General features: G+C 39.8%; 1 protein-coding gene across 1 annotated transcript; it reads left to right on the top strand.

The window, feature by feature from the left end:
* Nucleotides 1-12299: 12299 nt before the first annotated feature.
* LOC126277982 (uncharacterized protein DDB_G0284459) lies at nt 12300-24252 on the top strand. Its single transcript, XM_049977647.1, has 3 exons — nt 12300-12416; nt 12611-12732; nt 22132-24252. The coding sequence occupies exons 1-3, from the start codon at nt 12317-12319 to the stop codon at nt 22912-22914; spliced, it is 1005 nt and encodes a 334-aa protein (XP_049833604.1). The 5' UTR covers nt 12300-12316; the 3' UTR covers nt 22915-24252.
* Nucleotides 24253-25344: the final 1092 nt, after the last annotated feature.

The following is a 25344-nucleotide window of genomic DNA, read 5'->3' on the forward strand; positions in this document are numbered from 1 at the left end:
GGTAATGTATCACGAAATAATACCGTCTGCACTGGCGGAATGTTACGTGATACGTGTTACGCGACTATTACAGCGCCAACTACCACAAAGCGAAAAAAGTTGTCCAAATAAAAAATTCATATTTTTTACGCACTAAATGAATATGTAATAAAAAATGGAGGTTCCTATTAAAAAAAAACGCAGTTAATATCCGTTTGACCCATGGCAGCACCACTTAGCGGGCCAATCATAGCGCCATCTGGTTTCCCCCTTCAAGCTAGACGAGTTTCGTTCCCTGTAGTTTTTTCGTTTGAGCTTATTTAATGAGATATTTGGCCCGGTCACTATCAATGGACCACCCTGTATAGTCAAACGTTTCTATAGACATGCGGTAGTAGTCTTTGAACTTCACTAGATAATTACGCAGTGACTGACAAGTTGTAGAAAATTCGCCTGCAGATCTGTCCTCATTAAAACGATGAACCCAAGTCCTTTTCCTACGTTGTTCTTGTCTAGCAGCAGCCAACACAAAAAAATCATCATCTGAATCATTCATGATAGCTTCTCAACAACTGCAAATGCTAACCTATAGACTGTAACGTAGTCCAGTACGGAAACTCATGAATGACGACAGTACATTTGGTTGATGCTCAGTGTAATCTCTTCCCGTCCCACGTGACAGGTACTCGCCGTTGCCGGGTCGGCTATCGGCTCGGACCCAGTGTAGGCATTCACGTCGGGCAGCCAATCCTTGAAAGGCAGACATGGGGCAACCAAGTAAGCTTGTCAAAAAGAAGACAAAAGAAGCGGAACTGGAGGATCACGGTCAGGTGTTGGGAATTGCGGTAGAGAAATGTACTGTAGTATGACAGCAGAAATGCACAACCGGTGATTTAAGAGGGGAGAACTGAAAACAGTGAGAGAGGAAGTGCACCAGTTGAAGCTGTCGCTCCGCAGAAGCCACCAAGTGCGAACTAGCCCAGATACAAAGTTTCACATGCAGGACTGGGGTGATCTGTGGTCTAACGGAGGCCATGACTCCATTAATAGCGATGAGGGAAACGACACTCAACACAAAAACCTGTGAACACCAGTCACCTGAAACTGCAGTGAGCTGAAAATGGTGACAACCTAAACTCGGAACAATTGGTGGGATGGGAACTGGCGAATAAGACCCCTAAGACCCCACTCATTGGGTGTAAGTAAGGTGTGATGGCGCCAAGCCATGTCGTAGGCCTTACTGAACTGAAGAAAACAGCAACATGATGGCAATGCTGAGAAAAGGCCAGCCGAACTGTGGTTTCCAACTGGAGCAATGATCAATTGAAGGCTGTCCCTCACAACAGCCACATTGGTAAGGAGACAAAAGGTCCCTAAATTTAAGGGCTCAACTGAGCCAATGAGCCACCATCATTCAGATAACTTTCAGTGGACATTGGCCAAACAGATCAGCCAGTAACTGTCGAGGGACGACAGATACTTAATGAGCTTAAGGACAGGAATCACAATACCACCCCTTCACTGAGAGACGAAACCACCTGGGAGCCAAGTATGATTAATCAGCCAGGGGAGATACTGCTGTTGTGGAGGACTGAGGTGTTGAAGCAGCTGGTTATGGGTGGAATCAGAGACAGGGACTGAAGAGCGGGGGGCCAGAACAAGTTCCCATTCAGAAAAAGGCTCAATGTAGGATTCTATTTGACAATGCGTAAAACGTAAGTGGGAAGCTTAAGCCCACTGTCTCCAGAAGAGGAACGTGACTGGATAGGAGGCTGATGCCAAAGATGAGTCACAACATGTTACACGAGGGCTGATGGATCCATACAAAAGTCATCCGAGAGGGCAAGGCCCGAGACGGAAGACGGCTGTTGGTAACCTTGAAGGTGTGGAATGTAGCCCACACCTGTGATGAAGAACCTTGGGAGGAGACAAAGCATCCCCAACACACCCGTTTGCTCTGTTTGGTTAAGTAACGAAGTAACAAGCTTTGGTGTGAAGGCATTTAAAAGTAATAAGACTAGCAGAGGATATGTGCTGCTTTAGGTGTTGCAAGGCTTGATGGCTATCGTGGACTACCACGGGACCGGTCGGTGGCGAAACTGAGGACAGGAAGAGAACAAATCAACAGGAAGCGCTCACAGTCACGGAGGTCATTGTGTAATGAAGGGAGAAGGGGATGGGAAGTGAGCGAAAGATCAATGACAGAGAAAGTGCCGTAAGTAGCACTAAAATGGGTAGAGGAAACATCATTAAGTAGGCACAGGATATGGTCTGCTAGAAAATGAACTATGAGTAGACCCTGACTTGACTAAAATGAACTGCTCCATAAGGGATCAAAGGCATTAAAATCCTCATAGAGGAAGGACGGGGGTTGTTGCTGAATAAGGGTAGTTAGGGAAGCAGGCATAGGTGGCCTCTCAGGAGGGAGACTCAGACTGCAAACTGCGACTATGGAGCCCAAGTCGACCTGGACAGCAACTGCTTCCAATCAGGTACAAAAGGGGATCCAAATACGAGGGTCACTCCAAAAGAAATGCACACTATTTTTGAAAAAATACAGTTTTCATCCTGCATGTGTGAAAGTTTTACAGTGTGTAGATACATCCTTCCCGCTTGTTTTCAAACTTAGTTCAACCTGTTTCCGTGAGTTGCGCCGTCACAACATGTCTTCAAGATGGTTGCTACACTTGACGTTCGCCAGAAGCAACGTGCTGTCATATAATATATGTGCTGTGAAAATGAGACAATGGGGAACAGCCACAAGAGGTTGAAAAAGATGTATGGAGATGCTGCTGTCGATCGCAGTACAGTTAGTCGGTGGGCAAACAGGTTATGTGATGAAAGCGGACACGGCAATATTGAGTATTGTCCTCGCAGCGGCAGGCCTCGTACTGCACACACTCCAGACAATGTGCAGAGAGTTAACAAATTGGTGACTGCTGACAGACGCTTCACAGTGAACGAATTCACGCTACGTTGGGATAGGGGGAGGAAGTGTTTGCAGAGTACTGAAAGTGTTGGCGTTAAAAAAGGTTTGTGCCAGGTGGGTTCCCAGGATGTTGACAGTGGCTCACAAAGAAACAAGTAAAAAGGTATGCGGCGAACTTTTGGAACAGTACGAGAATGGTGGAGATGGATTTCTTGGAAGAATTGTGACAGGTGATGAAACATGGCTCCATCGTTTTTCACCAGAGACGAAGAGGCAATTAATGGAGTGACATCATGTAAATTCACTCAAGAAGAAAAAATCAAAAACACACCTTCTGCTGGAAAAGTTATGGCTACAATGTTTTTCCATTCCAAAGGACTCTTGCTTGTGGACATCATGCCAAGTGGAACTACCATAAATTCTGATGCATATGTGACGACACTGAAGAAACTTCAAGCCCGACTGAGTCGTGTTCGACCACATCGGCAAAAGTAGGATGTTTTGCTGTTACACGACAATGCACGGTCACATGTCAGTCAAAAAAACCATGGAAGCGATCACAAAACTCGGATGGACAACACTAAAACACCCGCCTTACAGTCCTTACTTGGCTCCATGTGACTATCATCTCTTTCGGAAACTGAAAGACTCTCTTCGTGGAAGTTTTACCGTGTGGGTATACAGGCGCTGGTTCCAAGATGGCGTAAGGCAGTTGAGAGGGATGGAATTATGTGGAGAAATGAAAATATTGATCCTAAAGGATGTATCTACACGCTGTAAAACTTTCAAACATGTAGAATAAAAGATGGATTTTTTTAAAAAAAAATAGTGTGCGTTTCTTTTGGAGTGACCCTCGTACTAACCTCTGGGTCACCACCTATCACCGGACATGACATCCATAACTGAGAGGTTAGGCTAAGGATGCACGGGGTGGGGCGCACCGAAGGGGCCTTGTCCTGGGACATATTTCTTTTTCTCTTTCTTACGCTGAAGAGGGTAGGACCTGGAGAGAGAGCTGGCTTCAGCGACATCTGGATCTGGAAGTGAGAGAGCACGCAACCTTGTGGCACATGGGCTGTGGGTCCTGCAGTCAATGTATGGCAGCAAAGATCTGGTCAGGGAGGCGCCAATGGGGAACAGTCGCAGAAGGTGGCCTCATTACCAGTAGATGCTGAAGGAGGAGGACACTTCTCCAGCCACGTTGGCTGGGGGGGGGGGGGGGGTGACACCAAGTGGGAAGGGCATGGGAACTGCAAGGGAGCAGAAGAGGAGAGGAGGTGGGACTGGTTTAAGGAGGAATGAGCAGTGGGGGAAAGGACAGAACGCAGGAAAAGTTAGTCATCATAGACACTGGGCGAACATGGTCATGTTTCTGACAAGCCTCACAATTTAGGATAGACGATCAAGGGACTTATACCCCTGTATCTTCTTTTCCTTCTTATAAACCAGATAATCTGGCGAGCCTGGAGTGTGATGGTCGTGACAATTAATACACACACAAAGTGGAACACAAGAGTCCCCTCATGGAGTGGGTGTTCACATTCACCACACAGAGGATTTGCTGTACAGCTGGAAGAAGAGTCCAAAACGCAAACACTGAAACCGCCTCATGGGTGGCGAAAAGTATGGCTTCACATCACACCAATAAACTATTGGGAGTACATCCCTCTCAAAGTCGCCAATATCAATGCGATTGTCCTTACGGCCTTTATAACAAGCCAAGCAAAATGAGTGCCCCGCCATTCAGGACTGAGTAACTCATCAGTTTGAAGGATGAGATCCCTAAGAAAGATGACACCTCAAACAATATTCCAAGACTAGTGAGGAATAATGGACACCAGGATGTCACCAAGATGGTCACAGGTATGAAGGGACACAGATTGGGCAGTAGATGAAGTTCTGATCAACAGCGAACCTGACCACAGCTTACTCACTGAGCACGCTTCGCCAAACTTGTTTTCCATAGTTTCTATGAAAAAGGCGGCTTATTAGCAATGAAAGTGTCCCCATCAGCTCTGGTATTAGGGAAAGCGTTTCACCCCAAGACAGTGAACCTGGTCCTCCCCCCCCCCTCTCCCCCCCACCCCCCTCCCCAGAGGGAAGCCACGGAACGAAATGCCACAGGATCATAACAAGCTGCATTAAAGGATCCATTCCCACTTAAAGAGATGGCCTTAGAAGAACGACCAGTTTTTCAGTGATTAATACATTTCATACACAAAGCGTCCGCTGTGATCCCACCCAGACACGGCAAGGACCATCTGGCATAGCGGCCGTTGCTGACAGTTCCACTGCTACAGAACAAACAACCACTCCCATGCATATACGACAAGGTAGTAAGTAGCTCAGGTAACAGAAGTGTAATCCCTGTGTTGCTAAGCGGTCCAACCAAAAGGGTACACACAGTGTCGTCTCCACCACAGGGGGTGGCTACTGTTCTGACTATGCAGCATGAAAAGGACAATGGCATCGAGTAAAAGATGGAAGAGGTAGTAAGGCCACATGCCAAAGATGTAAAGTACTGTATTCTTCCCCAGTTGGCTCACGCTACAGAGACAAAATTTATAAGGGGAGATCGAAAACCAAAGGGAGGCGGAAAGCGGTAATAAGGAAAGATGGAAATAAAAACTAAATGAACAAAACCGTAAGGGGTAGCAGTACCAGGAGGATAGCTGCGCCATTGTAAGCAAGGACACAGAGAGAGAGAGAGAGGGGAATGGGGACAAAGAGGAAGAAGCGAAGACAGGGAGCAAGAGGCATGGGAAATGGAATGCAACTAGGGAAAGAAGAAAGATCCGCAATAGCTCGGGGCCCCCTGCGTACCACACACGAATTCAAAATAGAGCCGTGGGCCCAGAGGGAGGGGGGGTTCGTGAAGATGCGCCTGTGAAGCCTTGATCGAAAACTTGCCTCATGACACTCTTGTATTTCTCAGTGATGAGGCGAATAATTATTTGATACAGAAATGCGACTATTTGCTGTGCTTTATCCAAAACTGGCTTTATTGGCCCAGATGGTTTGCCGAAGAGACGATAGGGCAGTTACAGTCACTTCTGAGTGTTATGTCAACATAACTGAGGATTTTTTTTTCTTCCTGAGCTTCGAGAAATGGACCTGGGGGCTGTCTGGTTTCAACAAGGCGGCGCCACGGTTCATATGGCGGCACGAGCGTCAATGACTTCCCCGACAGTCTGATCTCTTTGAAGGAATCTTCTGTGGACACCAATTTAGCTCCTGCGAGATTTTCTTATGGCACTATCTTAAATCCTTGGTGTACACAACGGACCATGGATGATCTGCGAAACAATATTTGTATAGTTACAACGGAAACCTAAGCTTTCACATTTAATATTGGTCATCAATTTCTTTTTTTTTCCCCTAGGGTTTCGTTAGGCAAGATCATAAGAGCACAATTTAAACTCATCATCATCAGTTATCTGCTATATTAGCAGGTCCTTTTCCTCTCCATTTTCTGCGATCCACTGCTTCCTTCTTAAGGCTGCTGTATGTTGTACCGTCCATCATGTCATCCAGTATCTGGAATCTCTTCCTTCCCCGCTTCCTTTTCCCTTCTACATAACCTTCTAAAACTGTTTTTATCAGTCCGTCATTCTTTCTTAATATATGCCCAAGCCAATTTCTTTTTCTACTCTTTATTACATCTAGTAACTAATTTAAACTGCAGTAGCTGTGTATTTCTGACAAGCACGATTTTAAATTTCACTGCTGTGTACCGAACATTTCGTGTTTTACCTGGCTGAATAAATGTTCCACCCATATAAAAGCTAGTTACGTGTAGAACTGCTCAAGAACTCACCTAGCTCTTATTTCTGAAGGATAATTATACTTGTGCCATTGCCATTGCATAATTTGTAATGTATGAAAGAACTTAAACAAATATGAAAACTAACCTTGGAGCTTGGCCTTTTTTAGGCGTGTGTTATACTCTTTAAGATATATCAAACACAAATGCGCCAGTAACATTTTAAGTAATGGGGCAAACGGCTGTCTTCTGGCCCCGAAATTTTTCTAAGCGGCTGGTCCTCATAGCGTTAAGTTCTGAATGAGAATCGAGCATTCCATTCGTCGCACTATCTCACAAGCAACATAATTCATCTTGCATAAAACGAAATTTGCTCTGAAAATAACGCTTCTTAAATAACTATCTGCAATATTTTCCCACGATGTGTTAGAAATGTATTCAGTTGGGACGTCACGCTCATCGAAAACAATCTATTGCTACGAAGTAGTCTTAGTCCTACAGCCTTCGACACATTTTGCTGTCGGCAGACGCTTGCATATGCACTGTGTTTTATTTATTTATTTTTTACTGTCGTAAACGGCGCGTTTTCTTCACAACTAAAGTTTTATTTTAGTATTATTCTCACGATATGTTTTATTGCTACAGTATTATTTCGCAGAAGCGCACTGAAGTAAAATTCTTTGTTAAAGTATCAGATCTTACCAGCAAAATAACAATTTATCTCAAAATTAAAACAATGAAAAATCCCCGGAATTCAAAAAAATTCCCGGGTTATTCCCGCATTTTTTCGGATGAAAAGACTCCCGTGTTTTCCCCGGAGCGTACATACCCCAATCACCACTAAATCGGACACTGATGATTCTTATCCTTAACCTTTTTTCAAGATGTGGCACAATCAGTCTTCATACCCACGAAAAACAGTAACTCCAAGACCACAATGACAGACTGATCTCAATGCCATGGTACACATCTCAGATGATTTACTGTCTACAAAGAATCACTATGAGCACTAAGTGATCTGCAAAAGTCTGTACACACAAGTTCACACCTTTACAAAACCTTTTCTGGCTGATGACCTCCTCAAAAATGTTGAAAGTTAATTGCTTATTACATTTTCGCTGTTCATGCAGTATAACTGCTACATGAAGCATGATGTTTTATTACTTCTTTATTATTGTGTTCGTAACATTTTGCAGATAGTATACACATACACCACTGCACATACCAGAGAAATTAGATCTATTAAATGAAACTGTTTCGAAAATTGATGTCATGAGCACTGACATGCACCAAAAACTACCTCATTATGCAAGAAATTTAAATTTATTACTTTGTTACACTTTTTGCTGGCCATATTAGATTAGGAAATGAGACACTTAAAGTAGTAAAGGAGTTTTGCTATTTGGGGAGCAAAATAACTGATGATGGTCGAAGTAGAGAGGATATAAAATGTAGACTGGCAATGGTAAGGAAAGCGTTTCTCAAGAAGAGAAATTTGTTAACATCGAGTATAGATTTAAGTGTCAGGAAGTCATTTCTGAAAGTATTTGTATGGAGTGTAGCCATGTATGGAAGTGAAACATGGACGATAAATAGTTTGGACAAGAAGAGAATAGAAGCTTTCGAAATGTGGTGCTACAGAAGAATGCTGAAGATTAGATGGGTAGATCACATAACTAATGAGGAAGTATTGAATAGGATTGAGGAGAAGAGAAGTTTGTGGCACAACTTGACCAGAAGAAGGGATCGGTTGGTAGGACATGTTCTGAGGCATCAAGGGATCACCAATTTGGTATTGGAGGGCAGCGTGGAGGGTAAAAATCGTAGAGGGATACCAAGAGATGAATACACTAAGCAGATTCAGAAGGATGTAGGTTGCAGCAAGTACTGGGAGATGAAGAAGCTTGCACAGGATAGAGTAGCATGGAGAGCTGCATCAAACCAGTCTCAGGACTGAAGACTGCCAAAACAACAACATCCACATCTGCCACTGAATGTATGTACCATAATATATCATTGTACAAAACACAGTTTGGGTGATAAGCACTGAGATGTGTGAGAAACTGCCACAACACGCATGAAGTTTTAATTTATTTCTTCTGTACTACGAACTTTAATCATGACCCGTTTCGGAGACAGTAGGTACGTATCATTGAATGTATCTGCAAAATTATATCATTGTACAGCATATCCTTTAGGATGTATGTCAAACATTAGCTGGGTGAAACTGGCTAGACATACAGACAAATATGTGTACAAATGAGTGTGAAAATATGTTAAATATACGTTTAATATAGTCGATATGTGCACATTCAGGCAAAGCCACAGGGAAGAAAGTTCATCTTAACCCCTAAATAATTTCACCCAAATTTGGCACACATATTGGATAAAATTTGGAAGAAATTCTGTAGGGATAAGTACCACCAGCCTCCAACAGAGATGAGTGTGATAACGTGGAAAGAGAACGGAGGCGAGGAGATCGACAGATAGTGACGGGAAATGAGGAGAGTGGCACAGATATGAGGAGATGGACAGAGATGGGATGGGGAAGGAGAAGAGATAGGCAGAGAGGAGGTGGAGGGGGGAGGAGGAGATGAACAGATCAAGGAGGAGCTGGATAGAGAGGGGCAGGAGTAAATGGACAGAGGATGGGAGTGCAGAAGGTGGACAAAGAGAGAGGGCAGCGGAGATGCACAGATAGAGGGTGGAGGAGGAGAGGGATTAGTACAAGACTGGAATAAATAAATATCTAGGCAACACCAAACACTCAGCTAGTTAGCGATAAGATCAATTCAGCGTGTGCATGTAGTTGGAACTGCGCAGATGTACAAAAAGCTTTTGTCACATCACTGTCACAGCCATCTTACCCATCTGTGAGTAAATCAAAAAAATGTCTAAGACAAACATAATGAGTTGACAATAAAAAAAAGAAAATTAGAAAAATGTATGTGATAACAATAATAAGTTATGCGCCTCATTTAGCATAAATGAAGGAAAACGAATTTTTCTATCACTTATCAGGTCCACATTTTCTTACTTCAAACTTATAAAAATATTTGCATATATATATCTGTCTTTAGTGTAGTGTTAGCCATATTTTGAACTAGACAGAACTAACCAAGCAAGCCATTTACAAACTGCAGTGATTCGTTCATTGTAATTTCATCTATAGTCAATTTCAGTGTGCATTTATAAGATGGGTACTAGGAAATATACAACACTGCTGTAACAGAAGTGTCTTCTACTTTCAATAAAACAAGAATAACTGGAGCACTGTTGACAGACATATAAACCAAGAAAAGGAGTTCACCAACTAGATTTCACAACAGTTTGTTGCTTCACAGAAACAAAGATTTTTCTCTTTTTGAATCTGATGACATTAGAGCATCCATATATCTCAGCGGAGGTCACAAATTATCAAATTGTCTAGGTTATCATAAATAGTACACTAAAATATAACTACAATTCAGTGTGAATCTTTTTCACACATCTCACCACAAACTGAAATTCATAGCTACAAGTTTCTCACTAACAATAAATTTGTGATTAACTGACAACCGCCACACAGCAAAGTAAGTCTCACAACACACTTAATATGTATCAGAAATAAATGACAAAAATGAAGAAAGACTGTTGCTTTTTACAGGAGACTGACAGGTGGCATATAAATACATTTTTATGATAATTTCACATGGAGGGAATCTAAAATGTGTGAGATCCACAACCAATATGTCATTTCAAAAACTAAATTTTTCAAGAGCATGCCTGCAACAATGTTTCTGGTGACTATAGAACTGTAGATATTAAATATCATTGCTCCTAAATTTTTTTTCCGATGCAAGGAAGGAGAAAAAACAGGAGAAAAGGAGTATGTGGTACAAGTTAGATAAAAGGATGGGTCAGCTGACAGGATATCTCTTAAAGCATTAAGGAACAGTTAGTTTGGTAAAAACTGCAGAGAGAAAACAGTAAGCAGGTTAATATGACAGTAGGTTGCAGTATATAGTAAAGCAGATATGGAAATATACTTGAACAAATTATATTAGCATAAGGAGCTGCATCAAACCAATCTTCTGATTGAAGACCTAATCATTCATTTATTTTTTATTTTTATTTATTTATTTTTTTTGCAGTCTAATATGACAGTATAAGTTAGCAAATAATTTATTCCACACATCCTTAACATAGTGTACTGAGAAATGACACTATTTGTTGCAGCCTATCTATCTCTCATGCACATTAAAAGGTACATCATTGTAGTAGCTGCTTGTTTTCAACCTGAATAAATTAATAAAGATCTCATTATCAATGGAAATTACTTTGAATATATCGTAATCACAAAGTATTATTTTTTTTAAATGAGCCTTCTATTAACGGAATGGTACTAAAGCTCAAATAATTTGGTTCCAGATTTTGGTCCACAGAATCCTCAACAATTAACAAATTTACTCCAGTAATCCCCTCCTGCACAAATTTTATTTTCTAATAATTGGAAAATTATTTTAGGCATGAATGCTGTACATCAGTAATGCAGTCGCTCGAGCTGTTAAAGAACACAAATTTAAAAATGTAATTAAAGTCTGCCTCATACTACCACGGTTGCGATTTCACTAAATTCCTTGCACAATATATTGGAAACAGATATGAGACGACGACAAATTTTCATCGCGTTAACCACTGTCATTCTTGACATTGAATTTTCTCAAATTACTGCCCATTAAGTAAACAATGCTGTTAAACACTTTTCTGTAGAAAAATGTGAGCACGTGTTCGATCTCAGGTTTATGGAGCGTTCGTAGGGTAATGAGCTTTTCTACTCTTACGCTCCTACAGTTTGCATGCTTAGTTTCGTACACGAGCAAAACTAAGAAGTGACATTTGGTATAATGGACGCCGCTATTTCGCATCTTTCGTCGACAGGTGCTCAACGAGTCTTGGAAACCAACTCAAAAGTTGTTAAAGATTACGTCTCTGCAATAACACGTTCACACAATCTGAAATTGTTATTGACAGATCGGCAGAGCTTACACAAATATCCTATTTTACGCTCAAATATCCGCTCCATGGCTCTAGGCTGCAAAAATAAACAATATAAAGCTTCCTCCCTTTCTCCGACACTATTTCACTGAATGTCAAAACATTGATGGGCAAATATTTAAGACAGTAAAATCAACAATAAAATAACAATTATCCTGAAAGTTATACAAGACGCTACTGCAGACAACTATCCTAATAAACCCACTGAAACTACAATAGCTACACCCTTTTATCTTCGTTTGTGGTATTTTGATGCACGGTGTTGGTAAGAACCACCTGCAAGGTAAAGGTATGCACGTGTGACTTGACTATTTAATATAAACAGTGTCGTATTTTTCGATTGCACGATTAAGTGCATAATCCAGATGCACTGCAAAATGTCATGGGGTACTCACGGATATTCTCCGTCATTATAATCCTAATAGTAAAGGAAAAGTAATATTTAAAATGAAACTTACCTGCCGGCTGACCGTATATTACAGGTGTCTTCTGTGAAATTTGAATTGGCGTTCGAGGTTTGTCTTTTTTAAATCGAGTATTGTGCTTTCGATACAAAATTCGATTCGCAGCAGAAGGCTGGTGTTGTAGTGCCGGATAGTGCATTAAAAATGGTGGTGAAAGACAAAGAAGAAGTTTCCGAGCAGATAGAATGGAATGTTGAAACAGAAGTGCAGTTATTTTATGCCATGATTGGCCACAAACCAGTTGGTGAGTAGTTTTCATCCTTCTCAGTCTTCAACGTATCTATTCTCCCTAACCTAAAAATATGTAAACAATTGAAATGGAATTGTATAATTTTGTCGTTTGGCAACCATACGATTTTTTAATGAATGATAGTACTGTAACTTAGGCAAATTACACCGCTCCGTCTTTCAATTAATTCATTTTATGTATCATATCAGGTGTTAACAAGCACTTCCAGATGGCTTGTATCCTTGAGAAGTTCAGAAATGCACTGAATAAAGACGTTTCATCAAAAGTTATATGGGATCATTTGGACACAATGTATGACATGCAGGCCTTGGTATGTATGCTTATTTGATATGAACCAAATAGCAATAGAATCTCTCTCTCATATCTATCTTCTATCGGTTAAATCTTGTGATCATATATGATTGAGGCTTTGTTATGTACTGCCAATCATGGAAGAGGAATTACAGACCTTGGTTGTTGTACTGCAGACTTATATATAGCTTAGCTTGAGGTGTAGGCTATGTTGTGTAAGATAGACTTTGGTTGATAGTTGGCAAAGCTGAGGACTGAATATGAAATAAAGGTTGCAGTACCAGGTGATCTGTAACACACCCCAATGCCTATGTTTGCATGACATTTAACTCAATTTTCGTAACAAATAAATAAAATTGAAATGCAAAATCTGTAAAGGTTTATTACAAAACAGGCAAATCTCCTGTCAGTATGTTGGTGCTTATACAGTACATCTATTATGAAAAATGCGGGGAGGGCATTAAATATTTCTCATTAGTTTTTTTAATCTTATTCCGTCTCTGTTACCACTTTCATCTATTAACAACAGTCTCCAGATCAAAAACTGACATAGCAGCAAATGTAACCCGTAATAATGTATATGTTGAGAAAATATGCCCCATCAGAAAAAGTATTTTCTTTCACAATGCAGGTTTTTTCATGTGCCGTAAGATGTCGAATGGCATGCTATGTCAGTCTGAAGATGATTATTGTTAAGATCGAAAATTAGTAATCAGTCATCAATTTCAGTGTGTCCACAGTATAAATTGAGGTTTCAGAGAATAGTTCTTCTGGTGTATTGCGTAATCTGTCTTTCTGCAGTAGTTATTCAGTATGTCTACAAATATTATTCAGTGTACTTTACAGTGAATGCAGTAAGGGACAAAATCTCTTAAAATCTCATAGAATATAGTCTGTGTGGCACCAAGCTCCATGTCTGAGCATGTACACGTATTTGCACATTACGTAAACATTATAGAGATGGTTACTGTCATGCTGAGTCAGTCTAGATAGTTCAACATGCTATTAGTGGACTCGTGCAGCACTGAACGTTCTGTCAGAGTTTTTACAGGGAATAATGTCCTCTAGGTCACAGATAACAATGCAGGGGTCAAGAAGAAATTTTTGGTACTTGTTATCAGTTTTGGCCAGTGATGTAATGTCCATGGCTGTTGTCCCATCACCTTTTGGTGCACATATTCATAGTTTCGTTGTTTGCTGATGAAGCCAATAAATGTGATAGCAAAAGAAAACAGGTTGTGGTGACACATTGATCTGTAGCTTAGCATGAGGTATAGTTTAGACTGGAAAATAATAGTTTAGTTGTGAGTTGGCAAAGCCAACAAATTTGATACTAAAAATACCTGGTTGCGGTGATAGACTGATCTATAGCTTAGACTTTTAAATTACCAAGAACATGTCGTTGTTGTCGCCATATTGTTTATGGCATTTGTCGCTTCAACCAGTGATTAACTTCGTGAAAATTAACTGATTGGCACTGCCTAACTTCAAAATGTTATATATGATTTAATTGTTAGATGACGTTGTCAGATCTTACAGAGAACTACTGCTGTAGATTGGTCATAGAGGCCACTTGCAGAATAAACTGAAGAGAGGTTGTAGGACACAGTTGTCATTATTCTAGAGCCAATGAGAAGCCATTACTGTATTAAAAGGCTTCTTCCTATTACGTTTAAACTTTGTATGTAGGTTTTCACAGGCTGGATTTGTCTTCAAAGTCTGCGCCAGTTCAGGTTTTCCACCATCTCAGAGATGGCCCGCACAGACCTGTGACCTTTCATGCCATCCTTCTTTGTATAGGTCCAAACTCTCCCGTCAGTCCTATTTATTGTGTGTCCTGTACACTCCAGCAAAAGCCTAGGTTGGGTCGTGTATTTTGTAAGCAATCTCCTTCGCAGATTGATCGTATTTTCGCAGTATCCTGCCAATGAACTGAGGTCTGGCACTTGGTTTACCTACCACTGAGCTGTGTGAATGTTCTGCTGTATATCTTCTCAAACTGTTACACACATGTATTTGTATTACTTGACAGGTTCCAGTTGTGACTCATTGTAGTCAACAGATGATAAGTTATTTTTTTTTTGTCAGCTGCAAAATTTTACATTTCTTACTTTGAATTTTTGAAGAAAATTACCACTCATTGCATCACTGCAGAATGTTACGAAGATCTGACTAAATATTTGTGTAACTTTTTTCAGACAGTACTTCCTTATAGATAACTGCTTCATCCACAAAAAATCTGAGTTGACTATTAATATTGTCTACCTGGTCACTAACATACCACATGAACATGAATGGTCCCTTGGGCATACTCAAAGTTACTTTTGCATTAGTTGATGGCTCTCCATCCAAGATAACTTGCCACATTCTCCTGACAAAGAAATCCACAATCCACTCACAAATTTTTCTTGCTACCCCTATTGATTGTAATTTTGTAAGAAACGGTTGCTGTTTTACTGAGTTAAATGCTTTCCGGAAATCAAGAAATACTACATCTACTGACTGCTTTGATTAAAGGCTTTCAGTATGTAACAAAGAATGGTGCAGGCTGGTTTTCACATAATCAGTGTTTTCAAATCCTTGGTGTTTGGAATGAAGGAAGTAATTATATTCAAATACCCATTTGAGCTCATCATATGATGTAAAAGTCTAAAACAGATGATTGTCAATGGTATGGGATAGCAGTTTTCTGGATCACTTCTGCTGACGTTTTAGACAGGTGTGACCTGCTCTTTCTTCCAAATAATGGGAAGAATTTTTAGTTAAAGAGATCTATGGTATACTATTTTTAAGACGGGCTACTCACCTGCAGGCGCAAATTCAGTGTAGAATGTGATAGTTTGCATCTAGCTTGAGTTTTGTTCAGTTTTGGCAACTTCAGCAGTTTCTCAGTGCCAGTGACACTGTGTCTCACTCTTCTTTGTTACTCTGAGAGAGTTAAACTGTGGTACACTTCTTGATTTTTCTTTGTGAAGAAGCATTTTGAAACAAAGTTTAGTACTTTTGCATTTGCTTTTCTTTCCTCAGTTCCAGTTCCTGTGTTATAAGTGACTGTCTTGACATTAGCTTTGGTATCACTGATGCCCTTTACATTTAACCAGAATTTATTTGGGCTTCATGAGAAGTCTTTCAATATGCTTCTTCTATTATAGTTGCTGAAGGCTCCATGCATTGCCCTTGTGACAGCCAGATGCATTTTGGTTAGCATTTCCCTGTTTATGCTCTTATGCTTTGTTTTACACATGTTGTGCATTAGCCACTGTGTCTCTAGAAGTATCTTCAGAGATTGTATACAATGGACTGTCATTTCCATCACAAAACTGCTCCACTAGACACATACAGATATGTATCCAGTGCTTGGTCACTTGTTCTTCTAAACTCCTACCACACTCACTCTAAATGTTCCTGGTGAGACCTGAATGTTTTAAGTTCATAATTGAGTTATGACGTTATTGCCTCTTTGTCTAGTTTGAAGAACATGTAGCAATGTCTTCATCTTTTAGTCACAGCTGCCTCGTGGTTATTACTACCAGTTTCCAAGCAGACATCTTAAAGAGGTCAGGTGTATTTGTCATTAGATCTGATGTAGTTGCAGCATGAGTGGGCTTCTGAACCATCTGTTGCATTAGTTTTGTATATTTTTTGATGGCACAGTCAAGTAGCATTTTCAATGCCATAACCAGTTTTGTCCAGCAAGTGTTCACCATTCTCCAAGAACTTTTCATTGATTTAACAGTATTGTATTGTTGACAGGGCAAAGGAAGTAGCATTCTTAATGGAGAGCACTCTACAGATTTAAAAATATGTTTGGTGCACTCCAGGGACATGTGACAGGACCGTTACTATCCACAATATGTAGAAATGATGTAGTACGTAACATGGGAAGCTCCACAATGTTATTATCAGGTGATGCTGTTATTTACAGAGAATTCATGGTGCTGAAAAATTGTGGTGAAATGTAGGAAGAGCTTGGAGGTTTGATGCGTGACACAGGGATTACCAGTTGACCTTCAATATAACCATATGTAATGTATTGCACATGAAGGGGCAGGATTACACATTATTGCGTGATTACACAATTACTGAACAGTCACTGGAAGCTGTCACATCAATTAAATATGTGGGTGTTTGAGTTCAGAGTGATTTCAAGTGGAACGATTGCAGGGAGGGCAGATGCCAAATTGGGAGTCATATGTAGGTAGTGCATAAAATGTGCATTAAAGTATTGCTTGTCAGGCAGGGACCCTTACCAAACAGTGCTGATAGAAGAAATAGAAAATATCTAAAGACAAGCAGTGTGTTTTGTCACAGGTTTATTCAGTAAGGGATGCTCAGCCAACTCCTGTGGCAGACTCTACAAAAAACACATTGTACATTACTGTTAAAATTTGTGGAAGAGTCAATGTGTTGCTTCCTCCTACATATCTTGAAGAAGACCATGCAGCCAAGATTATAGAGATATTTGAGCTCTTGTAAAGGCTTACGAACAATCATTTTTTGAGTAGACAATTCATAACTGCAAAAGGAGAGGGGGAAGTGTCATTGGCACCCAAATAATCCCCACCACACACCATAAAATGACTTGTGAATTATAGATGTACATGTAAGTGTAGAGCATTGCGGGATCGCAAGAATTGCAATGCCTTATCTAGAGTGGGTGACTGCAAACAGCATCCCACCCAGAATGAGCATCAGAATCTAGCTGGAGCACTCTTCCTGACTATGTGGAAAGAAGTGAGGAGTCGCCACACTACTTTTTTATTAGACGTACATAACATGAACCTTTGTATAAAAGATTCCAGAGCTAAAATTTCCAATTGCTCAGATTCCCAGAGGGGAATTTACCAAGGCTGGATACTGAGAGTGAAAAGGGGGGGGGGGGGGGTTAGAGGAAAATGAAGGAAAGGAAAAACCAGAACAAGGCAAATAATAATAATAATAATAAAAAAAAGTGAAATGGACAAAAACAAACGGGTTGTAACTTCCTGGCAGATTAAAACTGTGTGCCCGACCGAGACTCGAACTTGGGACCTTTGCCTTTCGCGGGCAAGTGCTCTACCAACTGAGCTACCGAAGCACGACTCACGTCCGGTACTCACAGCTTTACTTCTGCCAGTATCTGTCTCCTACCTCCGTCTCCTGGAAACGGGTTGTACTTGGTACGAGTGAAGCAAGGTGGGGAACTGGTGGAGAGAGTAAGTTTTGCTACTTATAAGAGAGCTGGCTCTTATAAGAGTTGGAATACTAATAGTCAAGAAAGTAAATGGAAATGTCATAAGAGTTTGAGAGTAAATGAAAGACTGAAAGCTAATTGACATCCTGACAAAGAGTTAGAGGAGTGCTATGAGTAGATAGGGAAAGTAATGGAAGAGGAGGAAATAGGAGCATACATAATAGTTACGGGAAACACAAATGCAGTTGTGTGCGAGGTAAGAGAGAGGGCAAATTTCTTCTGGAGTGACAGTTGTGGCTGGAGGAACAACAAAGGATAGGTGTTAGTAAACTCCTATAAAAGGAACAATCTCATGGTAGGAGGCACCTTGTTAGAGCACCACACAAGTAGGAGGTAAACTTGGAAATCAAAGCTCAATGACTGTTTATGAAACCAACAGAGGTCTACAAATAGTTTTAGCATTTCTCAAAGTTACCAAGAAGCAGATATCTGCTCAGAATACAATCTAGCTGTTGGAAAGCTATATATTATTCTAAAGATGGTCTAGGAAGGTACAAAAAGGGTAACATTAAATTTACAAACAATAAAGAAAGAGGGAAAACCTGAAGTAAAAGATTACTTATGGGAAGACTGAGAATCAGTGAGCCAGGCAATATTTTTGATAGACTGAAAAACTTGAAAGAGTTATTGGAACAAGTGCTATGAATAAAACCTAGAGAGAATGGGGAAAGTATGGATAACAGACAAAATGATTTGTAAAGTAGAGGAAAGAAGGAAGTGAAAATTATAAATACTGAAGAGGGGGAATAAGAATGTATAAGACCATAAATAATAGCATTAAGAAAGCTGATAGGTTGAGCTAGATAGAAGTGAATTGGGAAGAAATTAATATCAAATGATTTGTTAGAGATGACAGGTATTACTTGGTTTATAAAGAAGCATTGGGGTTGATGTGTGAAAAGGAGAGATGAAAGAGGGTTGTGGAGATAGAAATGGAGGATTGTAGGATGGTTAATGAACCTCACGAAGTAAAGGAGAGATGGAAAGAATGTCATTTTGTTACATGAATACAGTGAAGACAAAAGTCAGAGCAATTTGAACTGGAAGAAGGTAGGGCAACAACATTCTATTTGAGTGAGTTGGAGTTAGCTCATAAGGAGGTGAAAAATGGGAAAGACACATTGCTTGCTGTATTGCCTGCAGAAATATGTAAAACCTTCGATGAAAAAGGAATGGAATAGCTGTTAAAAGTAAGTAGGGAAATGTACTGAAATGGAGAGTGGCCTAACAACTTCGATCTTGGTACCCTCCGAAAGAAAAACTACATAAGAAAATGTAAGGAATATAAAACCTTAAGTCTGACACCACATGCGACCATTGTTTTACTGAGAGTGGTAAACAGAAGGATATATAGCAGTCTGAATAGCTTCATGGGTGAAGAGCATGTGGTTTCAGAAAAGGGGTAGCCACAAGAAAAGCTGTAGGCTTACTAAAAGTCCTAGGAGAAAGGTACATTGAAAAGAATGAGTGAATGCTATTTTCATTAATTTGGGAGAAAGCCTTTGCTAGGATGAGGTGGGATAAACTCGTAATTAACCCAAGAAAACACTGCATTGACTGGAAAAAAAGTGGCTAAAGAGTTATATTTAAGGAAAAATCTGGAGTTACTTTCTCCAGCAACAGGACCTGTCTGTATACAATAGCATTCATAGTACTGAATGAACACAACATATTTGTTGATAATTTTTAATTTTATGCGATAAAGATTGAGTGTTAATATTAGTGAGATTGCCAGTGTGTGGATGTAAATATAAATGGGATTTCGTTTTGCCAATGAACTCGAAAATAAAAAAATATATATATAATTATAAAGAAAGTGACACATCACAAAGGATTTATCCAGATGGGACGGATATCAGTAGAAGTGATGTGCATGTACAGACAAACAAATTACAATTTCAGAAAAAATGGAAAAAAGGGGTGATTTATGCAAGGGAAAGAGCTACACAGATTGAGCAAGTCAATAATGTGTTGGTCCTTCTCTGACCCTTGTGCAAGAAGTTTGGCTTGGCATTGATTAATAATAGTTGTTGGATTCCCTCCTGAGGGATATAATGCCAAATTCTGCCTAATAAGTGCATTAGATAATTAAAATCAGGCTGGTTGGAGGACTTTACACATAACACCCCAAATGTGACCAATTGGGAGAGATCCAGCGACCTCTCTGGCAAAGATAGGGTTTTGGCAAGCACAAAGGCAAACAGTAAAAACTCCCGTCATGTACGGGCAGGCAATATCTTGCTGAAATGTACCCCAGGATGGCTTGCTATGAAGATAAACAAAAAGGAGTGTAGAAGATCATTGACAAATCACTGTGCTGTGAAGGTGCTGTGGATGACCATCAAAGGGATCTTCCTGTGAAACTAAATGCCACCCAGACCATCACTCCTGGTTGTCAGTCTGTATGGTCAGGTTGGTATGCCACTGCTGTCTGGGGCATCTCAAAGCATGTCAGGCATTTCCAGATACATCTTTACTATTAATCAGCACTCATTTCAAAATGGGGCTTCTCACTGAAGACTATTTTACTCCACTCAATGACATTCCCGGCTGAAGACTTGCCTGGAGACATCCCAGACATTGGTGGGATACTAACCTGACAGTCACGTACCATACAGAAATGAGTGAGGGTCTGATGTACATTTCGTTTTTACATCAAGGGCCCTTTGGTTGTCACCTGTGGCATCATTGCAGTGGCATCCACCTCCGCCCCTTCCCCCCTTCATGGAGAGCCATCTTGGGCTTACATTTCAGTAAGATAATGCCTACCTGCACACGGTGAGAGTTTCTACTGCTTGTCTTTGTGCTTGCCATACCTGACCTTGGCCAGCAGGATTGCCGGACCTCTCCCCAATTTAGAAAATGTAAAGCATTATGGGCAAGGCCCTCCAACCATCTCACGATTTTGATGAATTTGGCACGATGTGCTTCAGGAGGACATTCAACAACTCTACTAATTGATGCCAAGCTGGATAACTGCTTGCATAGGAGCCAGTGCTGGACTCACATGTTATTGACTTGCTTAATTTGTGAAGCTCTTTCTCTTGAATAAATAACTCAGTTTTTCTAAAATTGTAATTGTTTGCTTGTATGTACATGTAGATCATATCTATTGATTTACATCTCATTTGGATAATTCCTTCATGCTGCATCTTTCTTTCTTTTTTTGTCTTGGTGTATTTTACATGGATTAAAGCTGTGTGCTGCACTAAGGCTATGATCCAAAACCTTGCTGTCTGTGGGCAAGGCTCTAACCCATTTAATTCCCAATTAAGACACACAACCCATCCTCAAAGCTTCACTTCTGCTAGACAACAGTCTTATTTTACATACCTCATAGAAACTGTCTTTCGTACCTTGCTGGAACAACCCTCCTGGAAGAAAGAATACTGCAGAAAAACTGTAGGCTGTGACTAAGCCATTTCTCCACAATATTCTTTCTTCCAGGAGTCCTGTTTCAGCAAGGTATGTGATAGTGACCATGAGGTATGGAAAGTAGGAGTGAGAGACAGCAGCTGTGAGGATAGATGGAGAGTCATGCTGGGGTAGCTCATTTAATTATATCCATAAGTATCAAGTTTCTGGATCCAGTCCCTGTCTGGCATACAGTTTTAATCCCAGGAAATTTCAAAGCAGCACATTCTCTTCTCAGAATATTTTAATGAGCCCCCAATAACCATTGGTTTTTGAAAAAACATCACCATCAGTATTCTCAGAAGGAGAAACGCCCTACTGACTGCTTAATTAAGGTATCTTTGTGTATAACTAAATCATTTGAGGCGATGCTGGAAAAGGTCTTGTGAAGAGTTCACAGTAGATGCAACTGCCCTCCCCCAATCTGTCTCCAGTTAAGATAACATTCTATCTCTAACGGCTGTGATGTAAGTGACACGTTAAACTGCAACCTTTCCTTTCTAGTACCTTAAAATTTCCTGACATTTTCTCATTTTCATATGAAGTAATAATGCTTGTGTCCAAACCCAGTGTCGAAATTTCACGTCACTATCGGTGCTTGATCATTGGAATAGCGCTCTACTTTGGTTTGAAAATATGTTATTTTAGATTACTTATAAGATTGACATTAATTATATTTTTTGTTGGAAACTTTGTTCTGCTATTTTCTTTTGTACATACTTTTGATGCCACTGTTTCTTTTCTCATCATATCTTCCTTTTATCTTTCAAGGATGACACCGAGAACCTGCCCTTTCCTAATGATGATAAGGACTTTTGTCTTCCTGAAACAGAGTTTGGTGATTTGATGGAAGAAAAAGTAAACTCGGGCTCTAGTATGGAACAATCATCCACGGATAATGAGGTCAAGAAAGAGCCAAAAGCTGTGAAAGACGTGATTAAAAAGGAAGTGAATAACAAAGAGGTAAAGGAACCTGTTGTGAAAAAAGAAGGAAAAGAAATTAAAGACACATTCAAGGAAATAAAGAGGGAGTCCAAGGAACATACAAAGGAGCCCAAGAAAATCAGCAAAGACAAAGACTTTAGAAGAGAAAGTAAAGACAGTAAAGATGGAAAAAAGGAAAACAAGAAGGAAGTTAGGGAAACACCGAAAGAAATTAAGGTAGAATCTTTGGAGAGTAAAGATGTCAGGTCACATAAGGTACACCGAACAAGCACAAAAGAAAGAAGGGAGAGTAAGAAAGATGATACAGACAAGGATGATACTGCAGCCACGTCTTCCATAAAGAAAGAACGCTCAAAGGACTCGCACGAACATAGACAGGAAGATACCCCAAAACGTATTGCTAGTGGTGTTGGGAACAGTAGCAGTAGTGGGGGTGGTGGAGCAAACAGTGGGAGTGGCACTGGTGGAGGTGGTAGTGGTGGCAGTAGTAGCAGCAGCAGCAAGCGTTCAACAAGGGGTGCTCTGAAGCCAGATGATGTAAGTTCCAGCAAGTCATCGAGTCCGATCAGCGCACCTACTCCTCCCCCATACAAAAGGAGAAGAACATGACAGTTACGGCAGTTTTAGATGCTTCCAAGTTTTGTTTTGTGAAGCACCTTAAGACTTCAGTATTTGTATTAGTAACGTCTTAATCAGCTTTACATCCAGAAGGAATAATTTCTCTTTCACAAAGAGATAATTGTACCATTCTTTAAAGGAAGTAATGTTTCTGTGTGCATGCACGAGTTGAAATTACAAATGCAAGTAATTCATGTTGAGGAAATTTATGGTTAAATGGGTCCAGGCAATAATATTTAAAGTTAGATAACAGGAAGATGAAATCATAAAATCCTAAGAAGATCAAATACCAATGTGTATAAATGACCATTTGTGGGAAATATGAAGAAGCTTACAGAAAAAGATGATGGCAACTTCTGATTCAAGACAAACATCCATCACTCTCAACAATGACTGTAATCATAACCTCTTCGTGTACTGGCAGATAGGCTGTGTTTGATGTATAAGACATATTACCTTGCTGGTTGGTGTGTGTTTTATGCAGGCTATGAAGCTTGTTTATTTGTTCTGTAGAAACAATGTTGTTATATTTTGTTGTTCTTTGCTTGCATGCTATTATGTAAGAAAACACAAATTTTCCTGTGATTTGGTTGGTTGAAAATGTGGATTGTGACTTCAGTAGGGTCTTCTGCTTTTATAATTAGTAGTCATCATGAATCTATTCTACAGCTAAAAAGTATGTATCTCAGTAAGATCTGACTATAGGAAAAGGGACATCATTGTGTTGTATCAGTTAAATTATTCAAGTATTTATTTAACATATTGTCTGATCATAAATGCAATGAAATATTTTGTGTACAGAGCTGCCAAGGAATAGATGCATTGTTGCATGCACACCATATCCTAATGCAGTATTTGAGTAGCGAAATTGTGTGCAGCAATTAATAAAAGCATGTTGAGTTCAGCATAAGCAAAATCATTGATTGTGAATGAGGTTTGTATCAGTGTGAGAGTGACGTAGTTGCATAATTTTGACATCAGTTCAAATAGTTTATGGTGCTTGATAGAATTAGAAAACAAATCGTAACACACACTTTAGGTACAATAGGTATCTGTTGACATGTCACACAAAACTGGAATTGGCTCAGTTAAATGTGCAATGTTTCTTTAGTACAGAATAATCTATAGATTCGAAGTTAGTTACAAATATACAAAATATTGGCTATAGTGGTGCATTTTAAAATTGACTCAGAAACTGGTAATAAATATGTTCTTAATAATGTCGCCACAAGACAAAAAAAAAAAAAGAAAAAAGATTCTGAAATTTTCAGAACTATAGAAGTTGAATGTAGAGTAATTCAAGAAATTAAAAAATTCTGTGGAGAAATAGATTCCTCCGTGGATTCCGTATCATCGAAAAAGCAAAGACCATACACAAGTATTTCCAAGATCAATGCAAAGACAATTTGGAACAATACTGAGCATGAAACTAATAAACTTAGCCAGGCAAATGATGATCTTTATTAGTTTCTCCATGTTCTGATGGTGCTAATTCTGCTGCTGTAGGTTCAATTAATAAAAATCTGCTCTAGTTGCTAATAAGAATGTTATGTAGACCACAGCCGGTTTGACATTGCTCTTTACAGCATATTTTTCAGATCTCTGTGAAAATGACCTGGTGTAAAGGCCGAAAACAGTCAAGGACTTAAGTTCTTATTACCAACTGGAATGGTTTTTCATTAATTAAATGATTAACTAACTAATGACAGTGTGGCGGCTGATCTGAAATTCAAATCATTGGCCACTAAATTTAAAGAATTCTTCCTGAAGATAGCTGAAAACATAGACAAAAATTGGACCATCAAGACATTGGATACTTTGCGAACAGACACGCGTTTCGTCAAATCAGTTGTTAGAGAGATCGCAAAAATTATGAGGACAGTGAAAAGCATTAACTCCCCGCTGGTATTTAAGTTGAAGTATTTAAATCTTGTGCTGACTTCACAGCCACCCCACCCCCCCCCCCCCCCCCCCCCCCCCGCCACAAACACACACACACACACACACACACACACACACACACACATATTTCAATTAGTCTTTGCAATCGTTCCATAAGTCAAGCTATATTTCCTCAAAAGCTGAATACTAACAGTTTATCATGACTAGTACTGACTGACTCATGCTGATAACTGTGGTGTTACTTTTAGATTATAAATAGAAGAAAAGATGTCTTTTGAAATGAAAAAGAGAGCCCCAGCATGTCAGGGAAGTTTTTGAAATGTGGCCCTACAGAAGAATGCTGAAGATTAGATGAATAGATCACATAAAAATGAGGAGGTACTGAATAAAACTGAGGAGAAAATAAATTTATGGTGTAACTTGACTAAAAGAAGGGAATGGTTGATTGGGCATATTCTGAGGCACCAAGGAATTGTCAATTTATTATTGGAGTGAAATATGGAGGTTAAAAGTTGGTGA

This window comes from Schistocerca gregaria, chromosome 6, assembly GCF_023897955.1.
Source record: "Schistocerca gregaria isolate iqSchGreg1 chromosome 6, iqSchGreg1.2, whole genome shotgun sequence".
In the NCBI taxonomy this organism is placed as follows: Eukaryota; Metazoa; Arthropoda; class Insecta; order Orthoptera; family Acrididae; genus Schistocerca; species Schistocerca gregaria.

Bases quoted from the DNA above. Each gene is read 5' to 3' on its own strand.
- LOC126277982 (XM_049977647.1), top strand. From the start codon at position 12,317: ATGGTGGTGAAAGACAAAGAAGAAGTTTCCGAGCAGATAGAATGGAAT. The intron at 12,417-12,610 runs GTGAGTAGTTTT...GTATCATATCAG, and splicing joins GATTGGCCACAAACCAGTTG to GTGTTAACAAGCACTTCCAG. The intron at 12,733-22,131 runs GTATGTATGCTT...TTATCTTTCAAG, and splicing joins TGTATGACATGCAGGCCTTG to GATGACACCGAGAACCTGCC.